This window comes from Setaria italica, chromosome V (genome assembly GCF_000263155.2).
Source record: "Setaria italica strain Yugu1 chromosome V, Setaria_italica_v2.0, whole genome shotgun sequence".
Taxonomy (NCBI): domain Eukaryota; kingdom Viridiplantae; phylum Streptophyta; class Magnoliopsida; order Poales; family Poaceae; genus Setaria; species Setaria italica.
This window is the reverse complement of record NC_028454.1, coordinates 31268306-31288029: the sequence shown is the minus strand read 5'-3', so window position 1 is coordinate 31288029 and position 19724 is coordinate 31268306. Positions and strand designations below refer to the sequence as shown.

At 44.8% G+C, this 19724-nt stretch overlaps 1 protein-coding gene across 1 annotated transcript; it reads left to right on the top strand.

Moving 5' to 3' along the window:
- Window positions 1-12323: 12323 nt before the first annotated feature.
- Window positions 12324-19400, top strand: LOC101776106 (restin homolog). Its single transcript, XM_004969300.3, has 4 exons — window positions 12324-12461; window positions 12626-12691; window positions 15132-15299; window positions 15623-19400. The coding sequence occupies exons 3-4, from the start codon at window positions 15245-15247 to the stop codon at window positions 19147-19149; spliced, it is 3582 nt and encodes a 1193-aa protein (XP_004969357.1). The 5' UTR covers window positions 12324-12461; window positions 12626-12691; window positions 15132-15244; the 3' UTR covers window positions 19150-19400.
- Window positions 19401-19724: the final 324 nt, after the last annotated feature.

The following is a 19724-nucleotide window of genomic DNA, read 5'->3' as shown; positions in this document are numbered from 1 at the left end:
CTTTCATTGCGCTGCTTCCAAAGTTCCCATGACACAAGAATGATAAGGGATCTTAAACCCTTAAGAGGCGCACCAGGCATAGCCCCTAGTTATGTCCACCATTCGGTGACGGATGAAACTGCAGACCAATCTGGTCTGGGGATTGCTCTGGGTGGTACGTGGGTGGCCGTCCAATCGAAAATTTTATCCCAAAGTCGAACTATGTAGCGGCAATTTGCTAGCAGGTGTAGCAATGTTTCATCATGCGTATGACAAAGCATGCATACTCTTTGATTCGGCCATCCTCTTGTAATTAGTCGATCTGTTGTCCATAGCCTGTTTCGGAAGGCTAACCATGAAAAGAATTTGCACTTTGGCAACGCCCACATCCTCCATATGAGTCGCTCCATATCAGACGATGCTGAATTTTAGAATTGTGCGCTATATGCCGATGCCGTCGTGTACTCGCCGTGTCGAGTAAGATTTCATGTTATGGAGTCTGGCACGTCCGGGTTTAGTGGGATTGTTCTCGTTCAGTCCCAAAGGATAACTTCAGTGTAATCAGTTCGCTTGACAGGTATATTTGTCCGTTTTCAGCTTATTAGCTAAAAATCCTGCAGCTTTGGAACACGAAATAGATCGGGGTCGAACCTTTGAAGAAAATCCCCCACTTAAGCAAATGATATCACTAGTCCTACGTATGCTATTTATGTCGCGAGTAATACTAATACACCTAAAAAAACCTACAAAAATTATCACCCTACATCCCGATGTCGATTTACAGTCGCCAGTTAAAAGATTTCACATGGATACATTGGACGAGATTGATTGTTGTCAGCGTCAGAATTCTTATAGAACCTTTGGTATGTGTTGCATTACTTCTTGAGGCTACGCCGGAGGTGACCGGATCGAATTACTGAAAGTTCGTAAAAAGCGTAGAGGTACCAAGGATTGCACGCATAGCTTTCCTTTCCTGATTCTGGAGCAAACTGGATCAATTAATCGAACACCATTAATTACACCTTAATCAGCGCCAAATTCGAAAGTAAATGATTGATTTTAAAAGAGCTTGTAGGCGGAGGAGGCGTCCAAGGGGTGGATGAGGTAGGTGAGGACAAGCGCCACCAGCATCAGCACGTAGGCGATCCCCTGGTCTACACTTGTTCCTGCCAAAAACCATGAACAAGAGATACCAATCATCATCACCACCATCATCATCATCAGAAGAAGAAAAAGAAATCCCTGTCATCAGGCTGACAGGCTCTTCTTCAATTCGACGCAAACAACGTAGCTGCATAGTGCACTCCTCCCACCTGCATCGGGTACTCCTCCCAAAACCCTCCCCAAGAAAGAGAAGCATGCAGCAGCGAGACTAGAAAAACAACGGTGAAGAGAAGGGGTGGAGATGACTGACCGTCACTGGCGGGTGCTGAGGCGGGGGCCTGGGCGTTGGCCGCGGCGGCGAGCACGGCGACGACGGCCATCACAAGGACTACGGAGGCTCTCGAGATCGGCGCCATCTTTGGGGGGGCTGTTCCTGTTTGTTCTCCTCGCGGGAACGGGGTGGCTGAGACACCGATCAAAACGACGGGCTGCTCCGGGTGCCCCTCCCTCTCGCTCGATCTGGGGGGATCAGGACGAGAAGGAGAGAGCGCGGCGGCGATCGGCGTTTCGACGACTCGGCGGTGCAGGAGGGGGCGCCCCGATTTATACAGCCCTATATCCGGATGGTCGAACGCGAACAGGCATGCAGGCCGAGCCGAGACCCGATCGAGAGGGGACGGAAGGCCTCGTTCCTCGCGCGCTCGGATTCAGGTCACGTTCGGTATCTTTACCTGTCGATCGGTTTCTTTTACCTGGGATGACGATGACTGACGAAGCCTCGCCCGTCGCCTATGTTTAGCATCCGGCGGTTGGAAACTTTGGAATCTGCACCCGAGTCCAGTGTACTATGCCTGAAGTTGTGCAGTGTAAGCAGATACAAGCCTACGAGGCTACAACATGGAGAGCATTTGCGCGCAGCACACAGAGCGACGATCGCAGTACCAAAAAGGTGAGACGATGAGCTCAAGAACCGTACAAATACAAATCTCTCTGTATTTGTTGGTGTCAGTTCACAATGTTGATGCGCCATGTATGGCGCATGAACCATAGACATGTTTCACCTTCACTCGGCCCCTTCATATAACGGAGAGGTATTTCAGACTGACAGACTGAACTCAGGCAGCTGTCAGAACAGATACAGAGCCACATCCGGTTCGCACGGCCAGCAATCAATTTTCCCCCCCGGGATCCAGCATAACCAACCAAACGAACTCACAGAGAATTAACACCAACGTTGATCCGAATCCGAATTAATTGCCAGAACCAAGAATGCAACCAGCAGAACAGTCGATCTGCCGATCCACAGACCACAGGATACAGCAAAATCATTTTCTCTGTCCTACAGATTTCCAGCTCATACTCTTTATCACCTCATCATCAACATCTTAACATGGAAACTAAACGAAGGACATCAATGAGCTCAAACAGTATGATCTTTTAAGTGCAATGCAATTAAAGAAAGAGAGTTACTGCAACCCTGCAACTGCTAGTCATTCTAATCGTTATGATGACTAGTTTCAGCATGAGATGTATAGTACATCACAACAAAACATTGTAACCCCTTCCAGATGATTATGGTAGGGAACTAAGGATATTCTAACCTTACCATGTACTGTTTTGTCACTTTCAGCGGAAGTATGGGTCCTCTTTGTTCCTGTAAATACTGAACAACTGCTCGGAGAATCCCATTGCTACTCTGGCAAGTAAGTCAACGCCCCCAGAATCACGCTTCGCTAGTTCCTCAGCGGTTCTTTTCAGCGGCCCCTGAAGGTTGCCATCCAAAAGAAATTCCGCCAACGAAGCCGCCCTAAAGTAGCAGCATCAAACGATTATAACTTCAGAAACCACTATGGCGAACAAAGTACTGTGGCATTGTTAGACACATAATATTACTATAAATGTCGTTTAATAACTAAGTCAGCATGAATAAATATATTAACTTTGGCAAAGCGTTGCCAAGCTGAATCACAATTTTACTAAATAACGTAATGCATAGATATCAGAATGTTGTAAAAAATATTGCTAGAAATAGCACTGCAATGGTCTTTTATACAAGGGATTGAGCAATGGATCTCAAGGAAAAGGTTTTATACTGGGGAAACACCAGAATCGTAATTTAACTAATGGTCTAATGATGCTTTGCTGAGTTTAAGATTCATGCATAACGGCAACCCATGCCATTGCTTGACTAAATTACAGGATATCTACTCATAGCCATTAAATATTAAACTAGAAACTAAATACTACGCTCATAAGCTCATTCAAGGGGATACACATTTCAAAGTTTAGGATTTCTTTTTGGCATCAGAACACAGTTTGGAAACTTGAACTGAACTGGAGACATCACTTACTGGTATAACCAAATACAAGGCCATTGCTCACTGGTACCACCATACCCATGTTGGAATTAAATTCTTACAGAATTCAAATAAGAATGGCCATTGCTCAAAGTGAAATACAAATTAAGCAACTAGAAAGCTCACAAGGTCCACGACTTGCAAATTATGTGATTTGTGCTTGATCTTGCCTTCAAAATTCCATATGAGTTAAACTTATATGCATGTTAAAGCAGCTTGTTGCTGAATAAAATACAATTCTGAGACAAGCTATAGTACAAAGTTAAAGCCTATGCCCGCTGCTGTCATGCAAAAAACAATATAAGTGTGGACACAAATATGGTAATTATTCTAAAGCACATGCCTTTTAACCTCGAGGGAACTCAATTTCAACATACCTGTGTACATCGGATTTGTTGACTACAGTATATCCATCTTTTCCTTCTTGAATTGATAACTTCTTTTGTCGGAGAAGAGCACAGGCAGCTTGCATACAGATCTCATTATTTACTAGACATGAGGTATACACTTCTGAAGCAGATTCCCAGTTCCTTGTAACTTCTGAAGGCAATGAACTCTTTACTGGCATTTTCTCTGAATGCAGCGTGAGCTGGTTATTCGGCTGCAAGGAGGTGGGCCTCTCCGATGGCATTTGCTCTGAATGCAGCGTGAGCTGGTTGTTTGGCTTCAAGGAGGATGACACCTGCTTATCTGAGGTCCTGAGTCTGGCTCCATCACTAACCTCCCTATTCTGAACTGTACCGAGCTTAACATTTTGCTGCCCGATGCCATTAGTTCCTTGCAACACATCTGTCTTGAGCACTTGGCCTTGTGTTTTCTGTTGCTCTCTAATATCTCTCGCAACCATACAAGCTTTCTCCCCAAATCCATTAGTTTCCAGTGGCGCCTTCATCTTGTGCATTCCACCATTTGTTTTCCCCTGCTCTCTGATAGTATTGAGAACCAAGCTGACAGTTGCATCCAGCGCAGAACCAGTGTTCTCCTTGGGCGTTTCAGCACCGGCTCTCGCTGATTCTCTCACCTGAAAGGGCGGACCAGCAGCAGAACCTTGTTTGCCACCAATTCTTGCTCCGTCTTCAGCACCATCGGCCTTGGAGGATTTCTTCTGGGAGTTGTTCCCAACAGCGGAATCGGTGGGCGGGAGAGTCGGCATTGCCCTGGAGAGTCCTCCGGCCTCCCTCGATTGGCAAATCCTCCCTTTCCCCTGCTCGACAGCTGCCACCTTTAGCTGCTGAGAGGCACCGCCTCTCTGCCCCGCACTTGCCTTGGGGGCTCCCCTGTTTACGGGAGGCCTTTCCGGCGGATGATCCCCCAAAGAAGGTCCGACGGAATTCGCCTGCACATCTCCATGCCCCTTCTTGGGTTCGCCATTAGGCACGGGTTGAGGTCCCCGCCGCTTCTTCATAAGCTGGCTCAGCGGGATTCTATCATCGTCGTCGTCGGGCGAGCCCACGGGCGCGTTCCTCTTGCAAGAAACCCCAGCGCGGCGCCCCTCCCGGCCCTCGGGCGCGGGCCCCTTCGCCTTGCAAGAAACCCCCGCGGCATCCGGGCGGAATTCCCCCTCCTCCCAGTCATCGTCGTCGTCGCCGCCGCTGTCGCAGAGATCGATGACCTCGTCGCGCCCGTCGCCCCGCGGCGCCGGGGCCGCGATCGCACCACGGGAGGGGAGCCTGATCGGCCCGCGGTGCGCCGCCTGGAGCGCGTGGTAGTTTTCCCGCAGGGCCTCGAGCTCCGCGCGCGCGTCCGCGAGGCCCGGCTGGACCTCCGCGAGCACGGCCTGGGCCTCGGCGAGCGCGGCCTGAACCTCGGCGAGCCTGCGGTCGCGCGCGTCGAGCACCCGCGCGGCCGCGTCGTAGTCGGCCCTGCGGATGGTGGTGCGGAGGTACGCCACGAGCTGCGGGCCGGAGAGGCGGTCGAGCGCGGCGTTTCGGTCGGAGGCGTCGGCGCCGGAGCCGGAGGACATCGTGCCGGCGGGGCGCCGGTCGGTGGTGCAGCGCGGAATGCCCTTGGCTGGCCGGGGGCACGGCACGCACGTAGGAAGAAGAAATCGGGGGGCCGCGGTGTGGTGGATGGGGACTGGTTGGGGTTTTTGGCCTCGAGGGTCGGGGGTCGGGCCGGAGTTGGTGGAGTGGTGGAGGGACGTGCTCCAGCGGAGTTGGGGCTGGGGGTTTCTCGCCTCGATTGTTTCGAGGAACCGAAGCGAAACAGGGGGGACAGAGACGGCGGCGGTCGTACTCGTAGCATGGGGGTGATCCTTCGGCTTCCTTCTTCTCTGCTGGCTGGACCAAGGTCCAAAGACTCAGGACTGGGCTTTGACCAAGGACGAGGGAGCATCTTCTTCTTCTTCTTCTTTTTCTCGGTGAAGAAGCAGCAATCAAGTGCAACCAATCATGCAGCCATATGCTAAAGAAAATAAAGGAAAACAAAAAACGGCATGCGTTTCGGTTGGTACCAACGACAAAATGTTTTTTTTTCTTCCACGAGAACATGTCAAGCTAGCTTTAGTTTCTAAGCTAAGAGCAACTCCAAGAGGAATCTCACCCCAATACCTTTTTTTAGGAAAAAAGAGAGAAAAAATGAACTCCAACAATCCACCTAAACCTTCCCTAATTTTTTAGCGGTGCTAAAAAACAGCCTGCCACCGCGTATATTTTAGCGTTGGCGTTCCTCCCCCAATCCTGATTCCCGCACGCCCGCGCGTCCCTTCCGATGAGCCCAATACGATGACGTGGCCTGTGTTTGAAATATTGGGAGCTATTTATTAGCGATCTGCTGTGGACTGGTATGTTTTTGGGGGAAATTTTTTTTAGGAGAACTCCCAATACATAGTTTTGGGGAAGAATTTTTTAGGATACTCTTGGAGTTGCTCTAAAGGGGTGTTTGGAAAAGGGGTGCTAAATTTTAGCACCCGCATTTTAGTCACTTTTAGCCACTAGTGCTCCCAATACCTAGGCTAAAATGGAGGGGCTAAATTTTAGCCCCCATAATCCATTAGCCCCTCAAGAGGTGCTAAAATGGACTAAAGGAGCTAAAAGTGGTCCCCCTATCCAAAATTCCTTCCCTTGCCCCTCTCTCTCTCCTCCCTCTCACTCCTCCAACATGGGTAAATAGGTCTTTTGTCAACATAAGTGCTAAACTTTAACCCCTTACCCAAACACCCCAAGGGCTAAACTTTAGCCTCAACATTTGAGAGGGCTAAAGTTTAGCCCAAGGCTAAATTTTAGCCCCTCCTTCCAAACAAGGCCTAAGTTAATGGGATATCCAAATATCCATTTCATTATTATTAGCAGAATTACTTTTGCAATCTCTCAATAGTCTCATCACAATCCAACTACCATATTAGGAGAGTCATAACTCCTCCTTTATTTAGGGGAGAGTTAGGGTGAATTTTTGGTTGTCTCAATAATTATTGGGAAAAGGAAAAAGTAAACGAAGTCTGTTGGAGCACTGTACTTTTTACAAATTCTTCTAATAAACTCTACTCTAACGGAGAAGACGTACCATTTAGGCCTAGCGACAAACGGCCTGTTCGGTTCAGCTTATTCAGCCGGCTTATCAGCCACCAAACAATATTTTCCTCTCACAACAAATCAGCCGTTTCAGCTTTTCAGCCGGCTTATAAGCTGAAGCGAACAGGAAAATGATTTTTTTTGCGGTATGCACCCGACTAATTTCTAGCATGATGTTTTAGTTCCAAAAAATATTCTTGTATGTTGAGGTCTTTCCAATTCAAAATATATGTAACGGTTCAGTTACAACTATGTGGTGCACGTATACTCCCACAGCAACCGACAAAAACTCTATGCCATCGCCTTTTCAAAATATGAATTTTCTTGGACACAAATAAGAAATAAGGAAAATATCCAAATGTGATATTTTTTCTGTCTTTGAAATAACACTTATATTAAAATATTATGTTTCCAAAATAACTAAATATTATTTGTAATAAACCTTATAGCATGTATCTAGCATCTACTTGAAGGGATACAAGTTGAATACTCTAGCTACAATAAATTATATCTACTGCGTTCGTCCAGGAAACTAAGGGGGTCATGTATCCTTATCACTAGACGCACAACACAACAGAAGAAGAGTTGGAGCAACCGATCCAATATAGATGTGCATCGGCATAGAGGAAGTAGTCGATCACGATCGCCTCATCCTCATCCAGCAGCAACCTCGTGCCGTCGTAGCCGATTAGCACAAAAGAAACACCTTCACGGAGTCCACACGTACAAGAGAGAAATACTTTTGCGCTGGTGTGCTAGCACCGCGCGCGCGGCAAGGGTCTCGGGATTAGGTCGAGAGGAAGTGGCGGCTAGGGTTTTATGGCGTGGTGGGATAATACGTCCCTAGCCCCACCCCTCATATTTATAGAGTACATTAATAGACTTCCATGTTGTAGGTCCATTTATACCCTAATTCCTTGTGGATCAATTATCAATTATCATGTGGACCTTTATTCTCAATTATCACATCACAACACTAATAGCACCTATCTTACATGGCCAATCCATGATTGTTTTCATTTATTAATTTCTATAAAAATGGATTAAATCTGGGATCGGACCCAATTCAAAAAAGGTAAAGTCAAGCTTGGCTAGAGGATAAAAGATGGTGCATTGCATCCAACAGCGCTTGCGAAGCATCCCAATCTAGCCTTGTTGCTTATCACATTCCCAACGGCTCAAAGACAATTATAAAAGGGCCTCTAGGCTATTGATTAGAGCACTTGAGTAACACCTAGCATGCTCGGATTCGACTCTCCGTGGAAGCAAATTAAACGGATCTAGAAATTATATAAAAAATAGGTAGGAACTTCCCTACTAACTTCGATAAAACAGGTCAATGACAATTCATCCACAACGTTTTATACATCAAAGGGGCGTTTCATAAAAAAAACATGGAAGGGGTGATGCTTATGTCATTGCATCTAGATCTCTCTCAAGTTTTTTTTATGCACACGTAAAGTTGAAAAGTGTATCCAGGCTCTCTCTAGTGACCAAAAGACTAATGAATATATTAAGATATGTAGGCAAGGTGTGTAAAAACTTGTGATTGGGTATGATATGCAAATTACCAATGATCATGATGTATGCGTACAAGAGGGGAAGATTTAAATTCATTTTCTATTTTGAAATTGAGTTAGTTACGTCGTACTATAAAGAGAATAAGAGGATGTGCATTGATGAATCCGTGGATGTTAAAGTGCTCAAGGATCAATCTAGCTATCCATGACACGCGCGCGCGCGCACAAATACATTGAAAGGATGGTGCATAAATCATTGTAGCGAGATCTAACAGATTTCTCTGGGTTTTTTTTACGCAAATGTAAAGTCTACTCTATACACACGGTGGTCAACAGCACGTGCATCATGATCGGTCTCTAGCAGAGAGGCCATGGCCCACGGGGCAACCGACGGCGACGACGGTCGTCCACGCTGAACAGCACAACAGCTAGAAACCGATCCTACCGTGGGCTGAGACTTAATTGGGCTAGGCCTTATAGACACAAACCGAAACCTTACGGCCCACGTGCACATTTTATTTTGGGCCAGACCGCACACCACTCACTAGGACGACGTCACATGATTCTGTCATTCAGACAAATCCAGGAAAAAAAAAAGGTCGCTGATGGGTTTGTTGGAACTGGACTGGACTGGAGCGTCTCTTATGCCCTCCCTGTGCGTGCTCCCCAGCTCCGGTGGAATGTGAGTTGATCGCGCATGAACCAACTGCCAACGTTACGGAGCACATGACAGATCTCCCTGCTCTCGCCGTAGAGGGCAGTCTTGCATATATGGAGACAAAGACAAAAGGCTTCCCCGGAACAGCTAACCGATGCGGCTCTAGCGCGCATATGTGCACATGCACCTCGTACAGAGTCCAAGCATGGGCGACGGAGGCATGCACAACGGGCGCTGCAGCTAACATGCTCGCACAGTGCCATCTTGTCTCGCACCCCGTACAGACTACAGAGGCAACGGATCGGCACCCCACAGGCCACCAGGGTCACATGCTCCGTCCACGTCCCCGTTCCGTTGCAGGTGGCGAGATCGACCGATCGATCGATCAGCGCTGCCGAGATCTGAACCCCCAATCGGAATTCGGAAGGAATATTGGGTGAGGGGCAGTGTGATGCCACGCCAGTATGGATGGATCCGTTCCACACCGATTTTTATCTGTAGCTCCTCCACAGTCCGCCTCCCAAAAAGGAGTCAGCTCTCCTATATAGCTCCCAAGTTGCAGTTTTTCTGCTCCAAGGAAACCAGCATCAGAGATTTTCTTTTTTCTTAAAATTCTACAACAGACAAATTCCTACGTGAGAACTGCTTCGGTACTCATCTTTTAACTTTTAGCACAAATCTTAAAGCAGCCCACCAACTAATTAATTCATTTTCTTAATTAATTTTCGCATGGGCCACAAATGGGCCTGGCCCTACCCTTGTCCAGCCCATGCTCCCCCAAACTCATGATCCATTCTCATCCGCTTTCCCGCTAGTCCGTTCCTCCGATCCCCTTCTTCGGAACCGTTTCGTTTCACATGCTGGCGAGCGCTCCACGGTGGTGGCGGCGCCATCGAGCAGTACTCCACGGAGGCAAGGCCATTCATGCCATCCACTCCCGCAGGCACCGTTTCGTTTTGCGTGTCTGGTGAGGTGAAGGCGGCCGCGGCGGCAAGTACGGCAGCAAGGTCATTCGTGCCATGGCAGGCAGCCAGCGGCTGCAGGCTGCAGCTAGTGCTCCACGACGGCACATTGCTAAATGTCATCCGAATCAGATGCAACATGACAATCTCGACCAACTCCCACGAAGAGCGAGCATGGTGCGATTGAAAGTAAACTACTGTTACCAGTGTGAAATTTCCCTGCATCTTTGTCCCATTCCAACGCTAACTTCATATACATATACTTGAGCACAAACAATGCACAAAGTGTGTGACGTCCATCAGGGCGCGGCAGGTGAGTTGAGGAGTGCGGTGCGTGATCTCGTCTGGTTTAGATGTAAAATGAAACAACACCGACGGCGGAGCCCTCAGGTCGATGGCATCGAAACAAAATAACACCGACGAAGGGGATCGAGGGGAAAGGAAGAGACGAGCAGCGAAAGTGAATGGGGATGGATCATGGTGTCGCGGGCGTGGGCTGGGGAAGGGTCATGCGAAGCCCATTTGGGACTAATATGAAATTTAATTAAGAAAATAATTAATTAATTAGTGAGTTACTTAAAGATTTGTGCTAAAACTTAAAAGAGGAGTATCGGAGCAGTTCTATGTCCAAACAACAATCTCTTTATTTTATGAGTCGTCATACTTATCAACGTTGTCTACATCAATTGCATACTTGCACGCACCGCATCATGTGGTTACATTACAAATTGTTACTATCAAGCTTAGGGGGCTTGAAAAAATAAAGGGAAAAATTAGTTCCTATCAGATGCTTGACTGCTACATGCGCTTCGTTAGGTTGCACGGATAATTCGATACTACACGGATACGTGATACTTCGATAATCCGATATGCTATTTTTCTAAGCGCCCTTTTCCTATTCATCATCATGCTCCGGATACATATGCTCCAGATACATATGGTTCTCACGTTGCTCATCTGACGTACACAAAGGTATACCTGTCACTAGAGAGGGAATGGACAAACTCACTTTTGTTCACGCCCAAATCTAAAAATAATTATTATCCACTCTTTACCCTCTCCAATCCCACACATATTCAATGGATAAATTGTACCCTCCATATTTTAATAGGTATATAATTTTCTACCGATACCCTCCCTATTTAAAATGGGTGTGGATTTGGTGTGGGTATATGGATAACCAGTGAGGCAGACACAGAGGGTTACAGTTTATTACTATTATATGCAGATAGCAGATGAATGCTATGGAGTCCACGGAGCTGAATCCCCAAAATATTCTTTCCTGGGCAAGGCAACATGAACAAAAGCAGAGCCGCGCACCATCTGATGGACGAAAATGAAGGAGGCCGTCCTCGTCAGGCCCCAACATTGCTCCACAAACGTGACCAATGATCATGGCATTCAAAAAAGAAACATGACCAATGATTGTCTGCACAAGGAACAGAGTGGCACGGAATGCTGCCGCTCTTCATCCCACCTTCCATCGTCCTGAGAAACTAAGAATCGAGCCTTTTTGAAAGGTCATTGCAATTCATAGAAAACCGTTTTATTTGTATTTATAAAAGCAGTAGAATTTGTATTCTAGAAGTGCAAGTATCCTATGACCAAGACTCGTATTTTGCTATACATTTTTTCGAAACAATTCTTATACTTTTCCCAAGTCTAAACTAGAAATCGCAAACCGTGTTTTCATAGCAAATTACTGCAAGACTACAATAGCTTAGCTTGATGAATGTGAGACCCATGCTAAAAGAGCATGGCTATTCTATATTGACCCTAGCTTATGTAGGACGGATGGTAGTGATTTTGCATATACATGGTTTGAAGAATTCTCTTTTTTGTGCGTGGAATGAAAAAATGGTTTCATGATAATTTACCAAAAATGTTTGCTATTTTCAATGCATTCTAGCGCTTCTGCAGTTGTGCTTTGCCCATGGGTCCATGAGTTACGTTTCCTATGTCCTGATGTAGAGGATCCTGGGCTCCCTAGCGTTAAGGCGGGAACGCGGACGAGACAAAAAGGCCGGCCGCGGAGCCCAGCTGGCTCCCACGCCCCGCCAGCTCGGACCCCGCCCGTCGCGGGCCCCGCATGGCAGCTGCCGCTTGCTACTCCCTGCCCCGGCCTCCGGGTGGCCGTAGCTCGTGCTCTCGCGCTTGCAATGGCGGGAGCGCTGTTTCGGTTCGGTGGCGTTCTCGTAATAAGGTATCAAAACGGGGGGCTCTCTGGGCCTCAGGCAGATGCTCCAGCGGCTTCAAAAAGACAAGGCGAGAGTTGCTCACTTCAGAGAGCCTAGTGGAGAAGAAGCCTCTGGGGCTGGTTCTCTGCGGCCTCTGCTTGCTTCGTCGACCAAGCGATTCATCCTAGTCTTCAGGTAACTGCTCCTCTCGCGCCTTGGTCTGGTTTCATTTTCGTCTCTTCTTGTTGGGGGCGTGCTCCCTGTTTTATCTGACAGGTGACAGGTCCCTGTGATTTGACTGGTTGCAACTGTGGTGTGCAATCTTTGATCATGCTTGGTTTCTTTTTCGTTTTTCTCAGATCTTGTTTTGGGTTCAAGAAGTGGTGGGAGATAGCTGTAGAGGAGGAGGCGGCGGCACTTCGGCGGTATGTGTCTTGATTCTCCCAGTTATTTTCTCCCTCTAGTTCCTCGTTTCTCTGATCTGGGTGTGCTGCTGCTGTGATACTAATGTTCTTGCGGTAGTGGAGAAATTTCCGTATGGCTGTGTGTGTTCTTGGATGGATCGTTGTTGGGTCGTGTGCGTTCTGATGTGGCAAGGGGCAACTGACATGGAGTGATGGAGATGCTAGATTAGAATAAGCGTTAGTGCCATAAGCATCTCTCTCTGTTACTAACCTCCGTCTTTTGTTTCTTTTGTTCATTTTTTTCCTTTTCTCCCTTTCTTGATATTTGAATATATTTGCCGAGTGGTTAGCACTTATCACTTCTTAATTCTGTCTTCTTGGATTAGTTTGCTAACTGTTTCAGCACTGGCCGGGCCGGGTCCCGCGTGTCGTTACCATTCGTGTTTTTTATTGATTTTGTATGACAAAAATTCCTTCGGGCTGCTATTTCCCCTATAGGAGCATATCTAAGAGTGCCCAAAAATGGAGTCCAAAAAAACTAGTTTTGGGACCTTGCCAGAAAATATTAGGAGTAAAAAAAGCACCCTCTCCAACAGTTCCCAAAAATACTTTCCCAAAAAAATTTAAATTGTGCCACATCATCAAGAAGTGGGCCTAGGTTCCGATTTGGCCTGTTCGTTTCAGCTTATAAGCCGACTGAAAAGCTGAAACGGCTGATTTGTTGTGAGAGAAAAATACTGTTTGGTGGCTGATAAGCCGGCTGAATAAGCTGAAGCGAACAGGCAGATCTTTGTACCAAAAACTAAGTTATTGGGAGTATTTTTTAGGCTCTCTTGGAGATCTCTAAGATCGCATATGCGTGCTGTTTTTCAAACACACCACGATAGTTCCAGGCCGAAAATACTACCATGTTGTACTTCTATTAGCAGAAGGCTCACATTCAGCATGGCTCACTATGGCCTACGGCCTACCCATATGCATTTCAGATATGTCTGAAGTTATGCTGCCCAAGAGGTTTGTAAATTTTGGGCACCCACTCGACTTGGTAGATGGAACTGGATTGAACTTTTTATAATGTACTCATCCAGGCATTGCAATTTAGCTTAGTCTGACTCTGGTTTTGAGATGGATATGGTTTTTTGGCATGGAAGATCAAAACATCCATGCGGCATCATCTCAAACCTTTAGTAATGACAGAGAAGAAGAATCTGCAAATATTGATGTGGTTATTTAGTACTGTTCATGTGTTTATCAGCAATCTTTGCAAAATCATCAAGACTGTCTTCTTTCTTATTACAAATCTAAGATAATGCAACATATATGGGCTTCCAAAGTGTCTTCCACAAGTACATAGTTTATTATGTACCTTAGTCTCAATATATGCCGTTAATGGGCACACTGTTGTAGTTTATAAAAAGCTTTTCCTGTCAAGCATAGTTTGCCAAGATCCAAAATGCAAAATGTAATGATTTTACAAGTGATTTGCCTTCCAGGTCGCCAACCATGGCATCATATCTGCCTATTTATCACTGAGTTACATTTCCACTTACCCAGTTTATTCCCAACGTCCAGCGATGGATTTCTGGTGCTCTAGATTTGCCATGTAATGCGGCTATAGTATAGACATGCCTCCTCTCATTTTCTTTCCAGGCTACGGCCTGTCATTTTAAAACTTACTATTACCAGCACGCCGGCATCCCCGTGGTAATATATTCAGGTGGGGACCCATCGTCTCCCCAGTGATTGCATCAAAAAAAGATGTTTTTTAAGCATGATATAATGAAATTGTCCTAAAAAATCACAATATAGCTGATGTTTGCAAAATATTCCTAGTTAGAGGGTCAAAATTGACGTTTTAGACTTTTAGGCCATAACAATTATTTGATTAATAGACCACTTACGATCCATGCTGTATATTACCGCATACAAATGAAGGAGATCATGACATAACAACGGGCCTCCAGAGAAATCATTTATTTGTAAATTTAATCAAGACCTTATAACGTAAATTATATTACTTTATAATTCGAAGTGCATATTTAGTTATAGAATATACGATCCAAGCTTGAAATATTTTCCATTCTGCTTCGTCTAAGTGCAAGAGCATAAAGGTTACTGCTGCTACTAACTTAGGCTCCAAATTCTGGATATAAGCTTCACAAATTAATATTTCTGTGCACTCTGGAAATATAGCTGTACATTCAACTCCTATTTTGCAAAAGTTGGTTATATGTACCCCTTCAGAGGGGGCTTCCATCTTTTCCAATTTATACTTATTCAGCTGTTGTGCGTGCTGAGTGCAGATGATATTTTTCAGTCCTTAACTAGTTAAATAGTTTCTATTGAACAACCTGTATTTTTTATGTTGATCTTCCTTTCGATAATTTTGCTATTGTAGATGAGATATTATCCACAGGTGACTTCCCATTCACTGTCTTTGTGTTTTTTTTAACCCTTTCAGGAACAAAGCTATTCAGGATTGCAGCATCATACGACCTCAATTATGATCAATTTTGTCTGAGAAAGATTTCCTGCAATAAAAATAGCAAAGCTTGTGGATACAAGAACATCATTATGACAAAGAAACACAAAATTAGGAAGTCCAAGCATCTTTTGGAGAGCAAAAAGGGTACTGTCTGAATTCATGACTAATATTTACTCAAAGGAGTTTTTATGTTGGCACAGAGATCTCGAAGTGCAGTTTCTACACAGATGAAAACTCCTACTGATCTACTGTTGTTCCTTTCTGACATTCTTGTGGCTGATCTCAACGTGATTCTAATACCCACCGAACATGAATGATCTTATATGTTCGTATTTCACCATTAAAGTGTTTTTGACATTGCTATAATTACATTTTTCAAGAAGAATTCTAGCTTGTTCAACTAATATCTATCCTATTTCTAGCGAGACATAGTCTGAGAACAATAGTTGTTATTTTGTTTTTTTCAGATGTTGATGAGAATGTGGAGAACATTTTGCGAATGATAGGAGAAGAGAACGAGCAAATTGAGAATGAACAAGATGATTATGGAAATCCTGTCAAGAAATCAAAGCTGTCTTCCCTTGTGAAGGGCTTCCATGAGGACTATCAATACCTTCACAAGCACTACAAACAACTAGTTAGCAAACTAGAAAATGTTGGCCACCGTTCCTCTGGTTCAGATTCATCTGATTCAGACGCAGAAGGAGACAGCTCAGACAATGATGTCACTGCACCAAAAGTAGCAGTGAATGAAGAAAACGGACTAAACCATAAGCCTACTAAGCATAATAACATGGAAGCAGAGATTGAGAAGCTGAAACAAAGTACAGAAGAACAGGCCAAGGAAATATCTGATCTGAAGCAGCTAATTGATAAAGCAATCAAGGATAAAGAAGCTACAAGTTCAGAGATTGCAAATTTGTCATCTGAGTATGAAAATCTGAAATTGTTAGTTGAAACTGCAAAGAGGGAGGAAGGAGAATTGCTTAACACCTTAAAATCCAAGGAGACCGAGGTCACAACATTGTCTGGTGAGAAGCAGATTATTGAAGAAGAGAGAGATAACCTGAAGATGTTAATTGTAGACATCGAGAAGGAGAAGGAAGATATGAGGAATCAGCTGAAAGATACAATGGACAAATGCAACCTCCTATCATCAGAAGTTGAGAAGGCCCAACAGGCTGAGAAAGAAGTGCATGCCTTGTTGGAAGAAAACCAGAAGCTGAAGAATGATAACTTGATGCTGTTGGTTGAGCATGATAACCTGAAAGCACTTCATCAGAATTTAGATGTTGAGTGCTTTCAACTGAAGGCAGCCATTGCAGAAATCACCGCTGAAAATGAATCCTTGATCACAGAAAATCATTCAGCTGAAAGAAAACTCCAGCAACTGGGGTTGGAGATAGATGGCCTGAAAGTCGAGGCCGCAGAGTTAATGAACAATCTAGACAAGGAGCGTAATAATGCAGCAGAAGAAAAAGAAAGACTAGTATCAGAAAATTCCATATACTTGAATGAGATAGAGAAGGCACAGTCTAGTATTAAAGATCTAGAAAAGGAACTGGAATCAACAAGAAATGTTATGAATAGTAATATGGCCGAGCTACAGGAGGAGAAGGATTCGGCCATGTCAGAGGTAGAGCAGCTAGAGGCTTCTTTGATGAATCTTAAGACTGAGCTAGCACAACAACTTGAGAGGATTTCAGATATGCAGAAGACTACTGAAGAACTGGAGCTGGCAAATTCTAACATGCATAATGAAATTGTAGAAGTAAAAGGACAAAAAAATGAAGCTGCTGCTTCTGTTATTAATCTTGAAAGCAATTTAGAACAACAAGTTGAACAAATTTCTGTTCTGCAGCTTTCTAATGAAGACCTACAAAATAGTAACTCCAACCTGAAGATGCAACTGGAAGAGGCGAAGGTTAGTCACCATGCTGAAATTTTAGCATTACAAGATGAAAGGAACAAAATAATTTCAGATCTGCAGCAGTCTGAGGCTTCTATCAAGAATCTTAGAATTGAATTGGAGCAAGGAAAAGAGCAAATCTCAAAAATGAATCTAGCTAATGAAGATCTGAAGAACAACATTGCTATATTGGACAAGCAATTGGAGGAGGTCAGGAGCAGTTTGCATGCTGAAATTGCACAACTACAAGCAGAGAAGGGCATAGTTCTATCAGAGTTACAGGTGTCTCAGGCTTCTGTCAGAAACTTGGAGAGTGTGCTAAAAAAGCAAAGTGAGAAGATTTCAACTCTGGATCAAGCTAATGATCAGTTACAGAAAAACATATGTACCTTGACTGAGCAATCAGAACAAACCAAGGCTGAGCTGCAGAAGGAGGTTGAGGCAACACAAGAAGAGAAGGATACAACACTAACACAACTAAAGCAGTCACAGACTTCAGTACAAAATCTTGAGAATGAGGTGACACGACTGAAAGAGGATCTTTCAGTTCAGCTAGAAAGCAATTCCACCTTGGACAAGCAGTTGGAAGAAGTCAGGAGCAGTACGCATGCTGAAATTGCAGAACTACGTGCAGAGAAGGACGCAACGCTATTGGAGTTACAGACGTCTCAGGCTTCTGTCAGAAATCTTGAGATTGCCCTTCAAACCCAAAACGAGAACATTTCAACTCTACAGCAAGCTAATGATGAGTCACAGAAGATCATTTGTACTTTGACCGAGCAATCAGAACAAGCCAAGGCTGAGCTGCAGCAGGAGGTTAAGGCTACACAAGAAGAGAAGGATGCAGTGCTAACAAAGCTGAAGCAATCAGAGGATTCAGTACAAAATCTTGCGAATGAGGTGACACAGCTGAAAGATGAACTTTCAGTTCAGCTGGAAAATAATTCTACCTTGGAAAAGCAGTTGGAAGAGGCAATACTAAAAGTATCTAACCTACATGAGAATCTCGAGAAGGCTCAGGCTGAAGCAGCTTGTCAAATTGATGACATGAGTACAAAAACAAAAGATCTGGAGAAGACAATCGCTCTATTGTCTTATCAAAAGACCAAGTTGGAGGAGGATCTAAAAATTATGATTGAAGCATGCACAGTAAACATGTCATTTATGACGGAATTTGAAGATAGAGTTACACAAAAAAATTCAGATCATGAGGCTGGACTTGTGGTTCTCCGCCAGAGCCTGAAAGGGGTTGCTAGCAGCTGTCAGAGGCTTCAGTATGCATATGATGAGGTGTCCTCGAGGGTCTCCCAGCTCGAGATACTTAAGAGGCTTCAGATTGAGCAGATAGGTCAACTAGAGGAGAAACACACAGAAACTTTGGAGAAACATCGACTTCTGGAAGAGGAAAATTTATCTGCAAATAAGGAGAACACAAAGCTACAAAAGGATGTCCAAGACCTTGAAGTTCAACTCCAGCTAGCCAAGCAGAAGCTTAAAGTTACCGAGGCAGAAAGCAAATGCAAAGAAGACAGCTACGCAATGGCAGTGGAGACATCACAGGCAGAGATCCATCATCTTGAACAACTGGTAAAACAATTTTCTGGGAGAGTCAACTTGCTGGAAGAAACTCTCATGCAAGTAAAAGGACATGCCGAATCAGGGGTCTCTGAATTGGCTGACAAATTGGACGAGCTAGAACCACTCTTGTGTCAGAGTTTTGCACTCTTCGTTGATCGTTCATCTGCATGTGGTGAAGAGCTTAATGTCCTGAGGAAGAAGCTACATGATCATCTTGATGAACAGAAGGAGCTTGTCAAGGAGAATGATGAGATGGCTGTCAGGTTGAGAGAGAAAGAAAAATTGGTGTCAGAAATGGTGAAGAACACAGCTGATGCAGAAGCGAAGATGGTCCAGCTCGAGAAGACGGTGGCAGAGAAAGAAGAAGAGCTAGCAGCTAGAGTGCAGGAGAAGAGAGAAGCCATTAAGCAGCTGAGCGACGCGATTGTTTACCACAAGAACTATAGCGATGATCTGGTGCGCTACATCCGCAGTCACAATCGCCCTCGCCTCCCATTCTGTCTGTAAATCTGGATATCAGTAAACGATGTAAAGGCTTCATTCTAGCTGCGAATTTTTGCAGAAAGGATAACACTGCAATTGTTTCTTATGTATCATAAATAGGGCTGAAATACTTTCTGGAAGTAGCCATACTGAGTGGCTTGTGCATTCTCTTAGCAGAGAGGACTGCTGTAGTAATTATTTTTTTTATCCATTCCACCTTATCTTGTTACTGGAGCGATCAAATTACTATGAGACTGTGTCAAATGTTCGACAAATATTCAGGTTTGCTGTTTTCAGTCCCAACTCGCACAGGCAGGTAATATGACTGATGGGAAAGAGTCTGTGCCACACCTTTTCGTTCATGGCAAACTTCAGGATTATCTTTGCACGCTTCCTCAGTTTTGGTTTAGATTTTTCCCCTGCAAATTCACCATGCATTGTAGTTTATGTTTGCACTTTGCTCGTCTTGATGGCTAAAAGATATCTGAAAAATATATCAACAGATCCATCGTTGCTCGTGCTATGTCGAAACCTGCAGGCTGCGTTTCTATGCAGACTTCTGGTGACAATTATAGGACATTCAGTTTTGCTACCAGTAA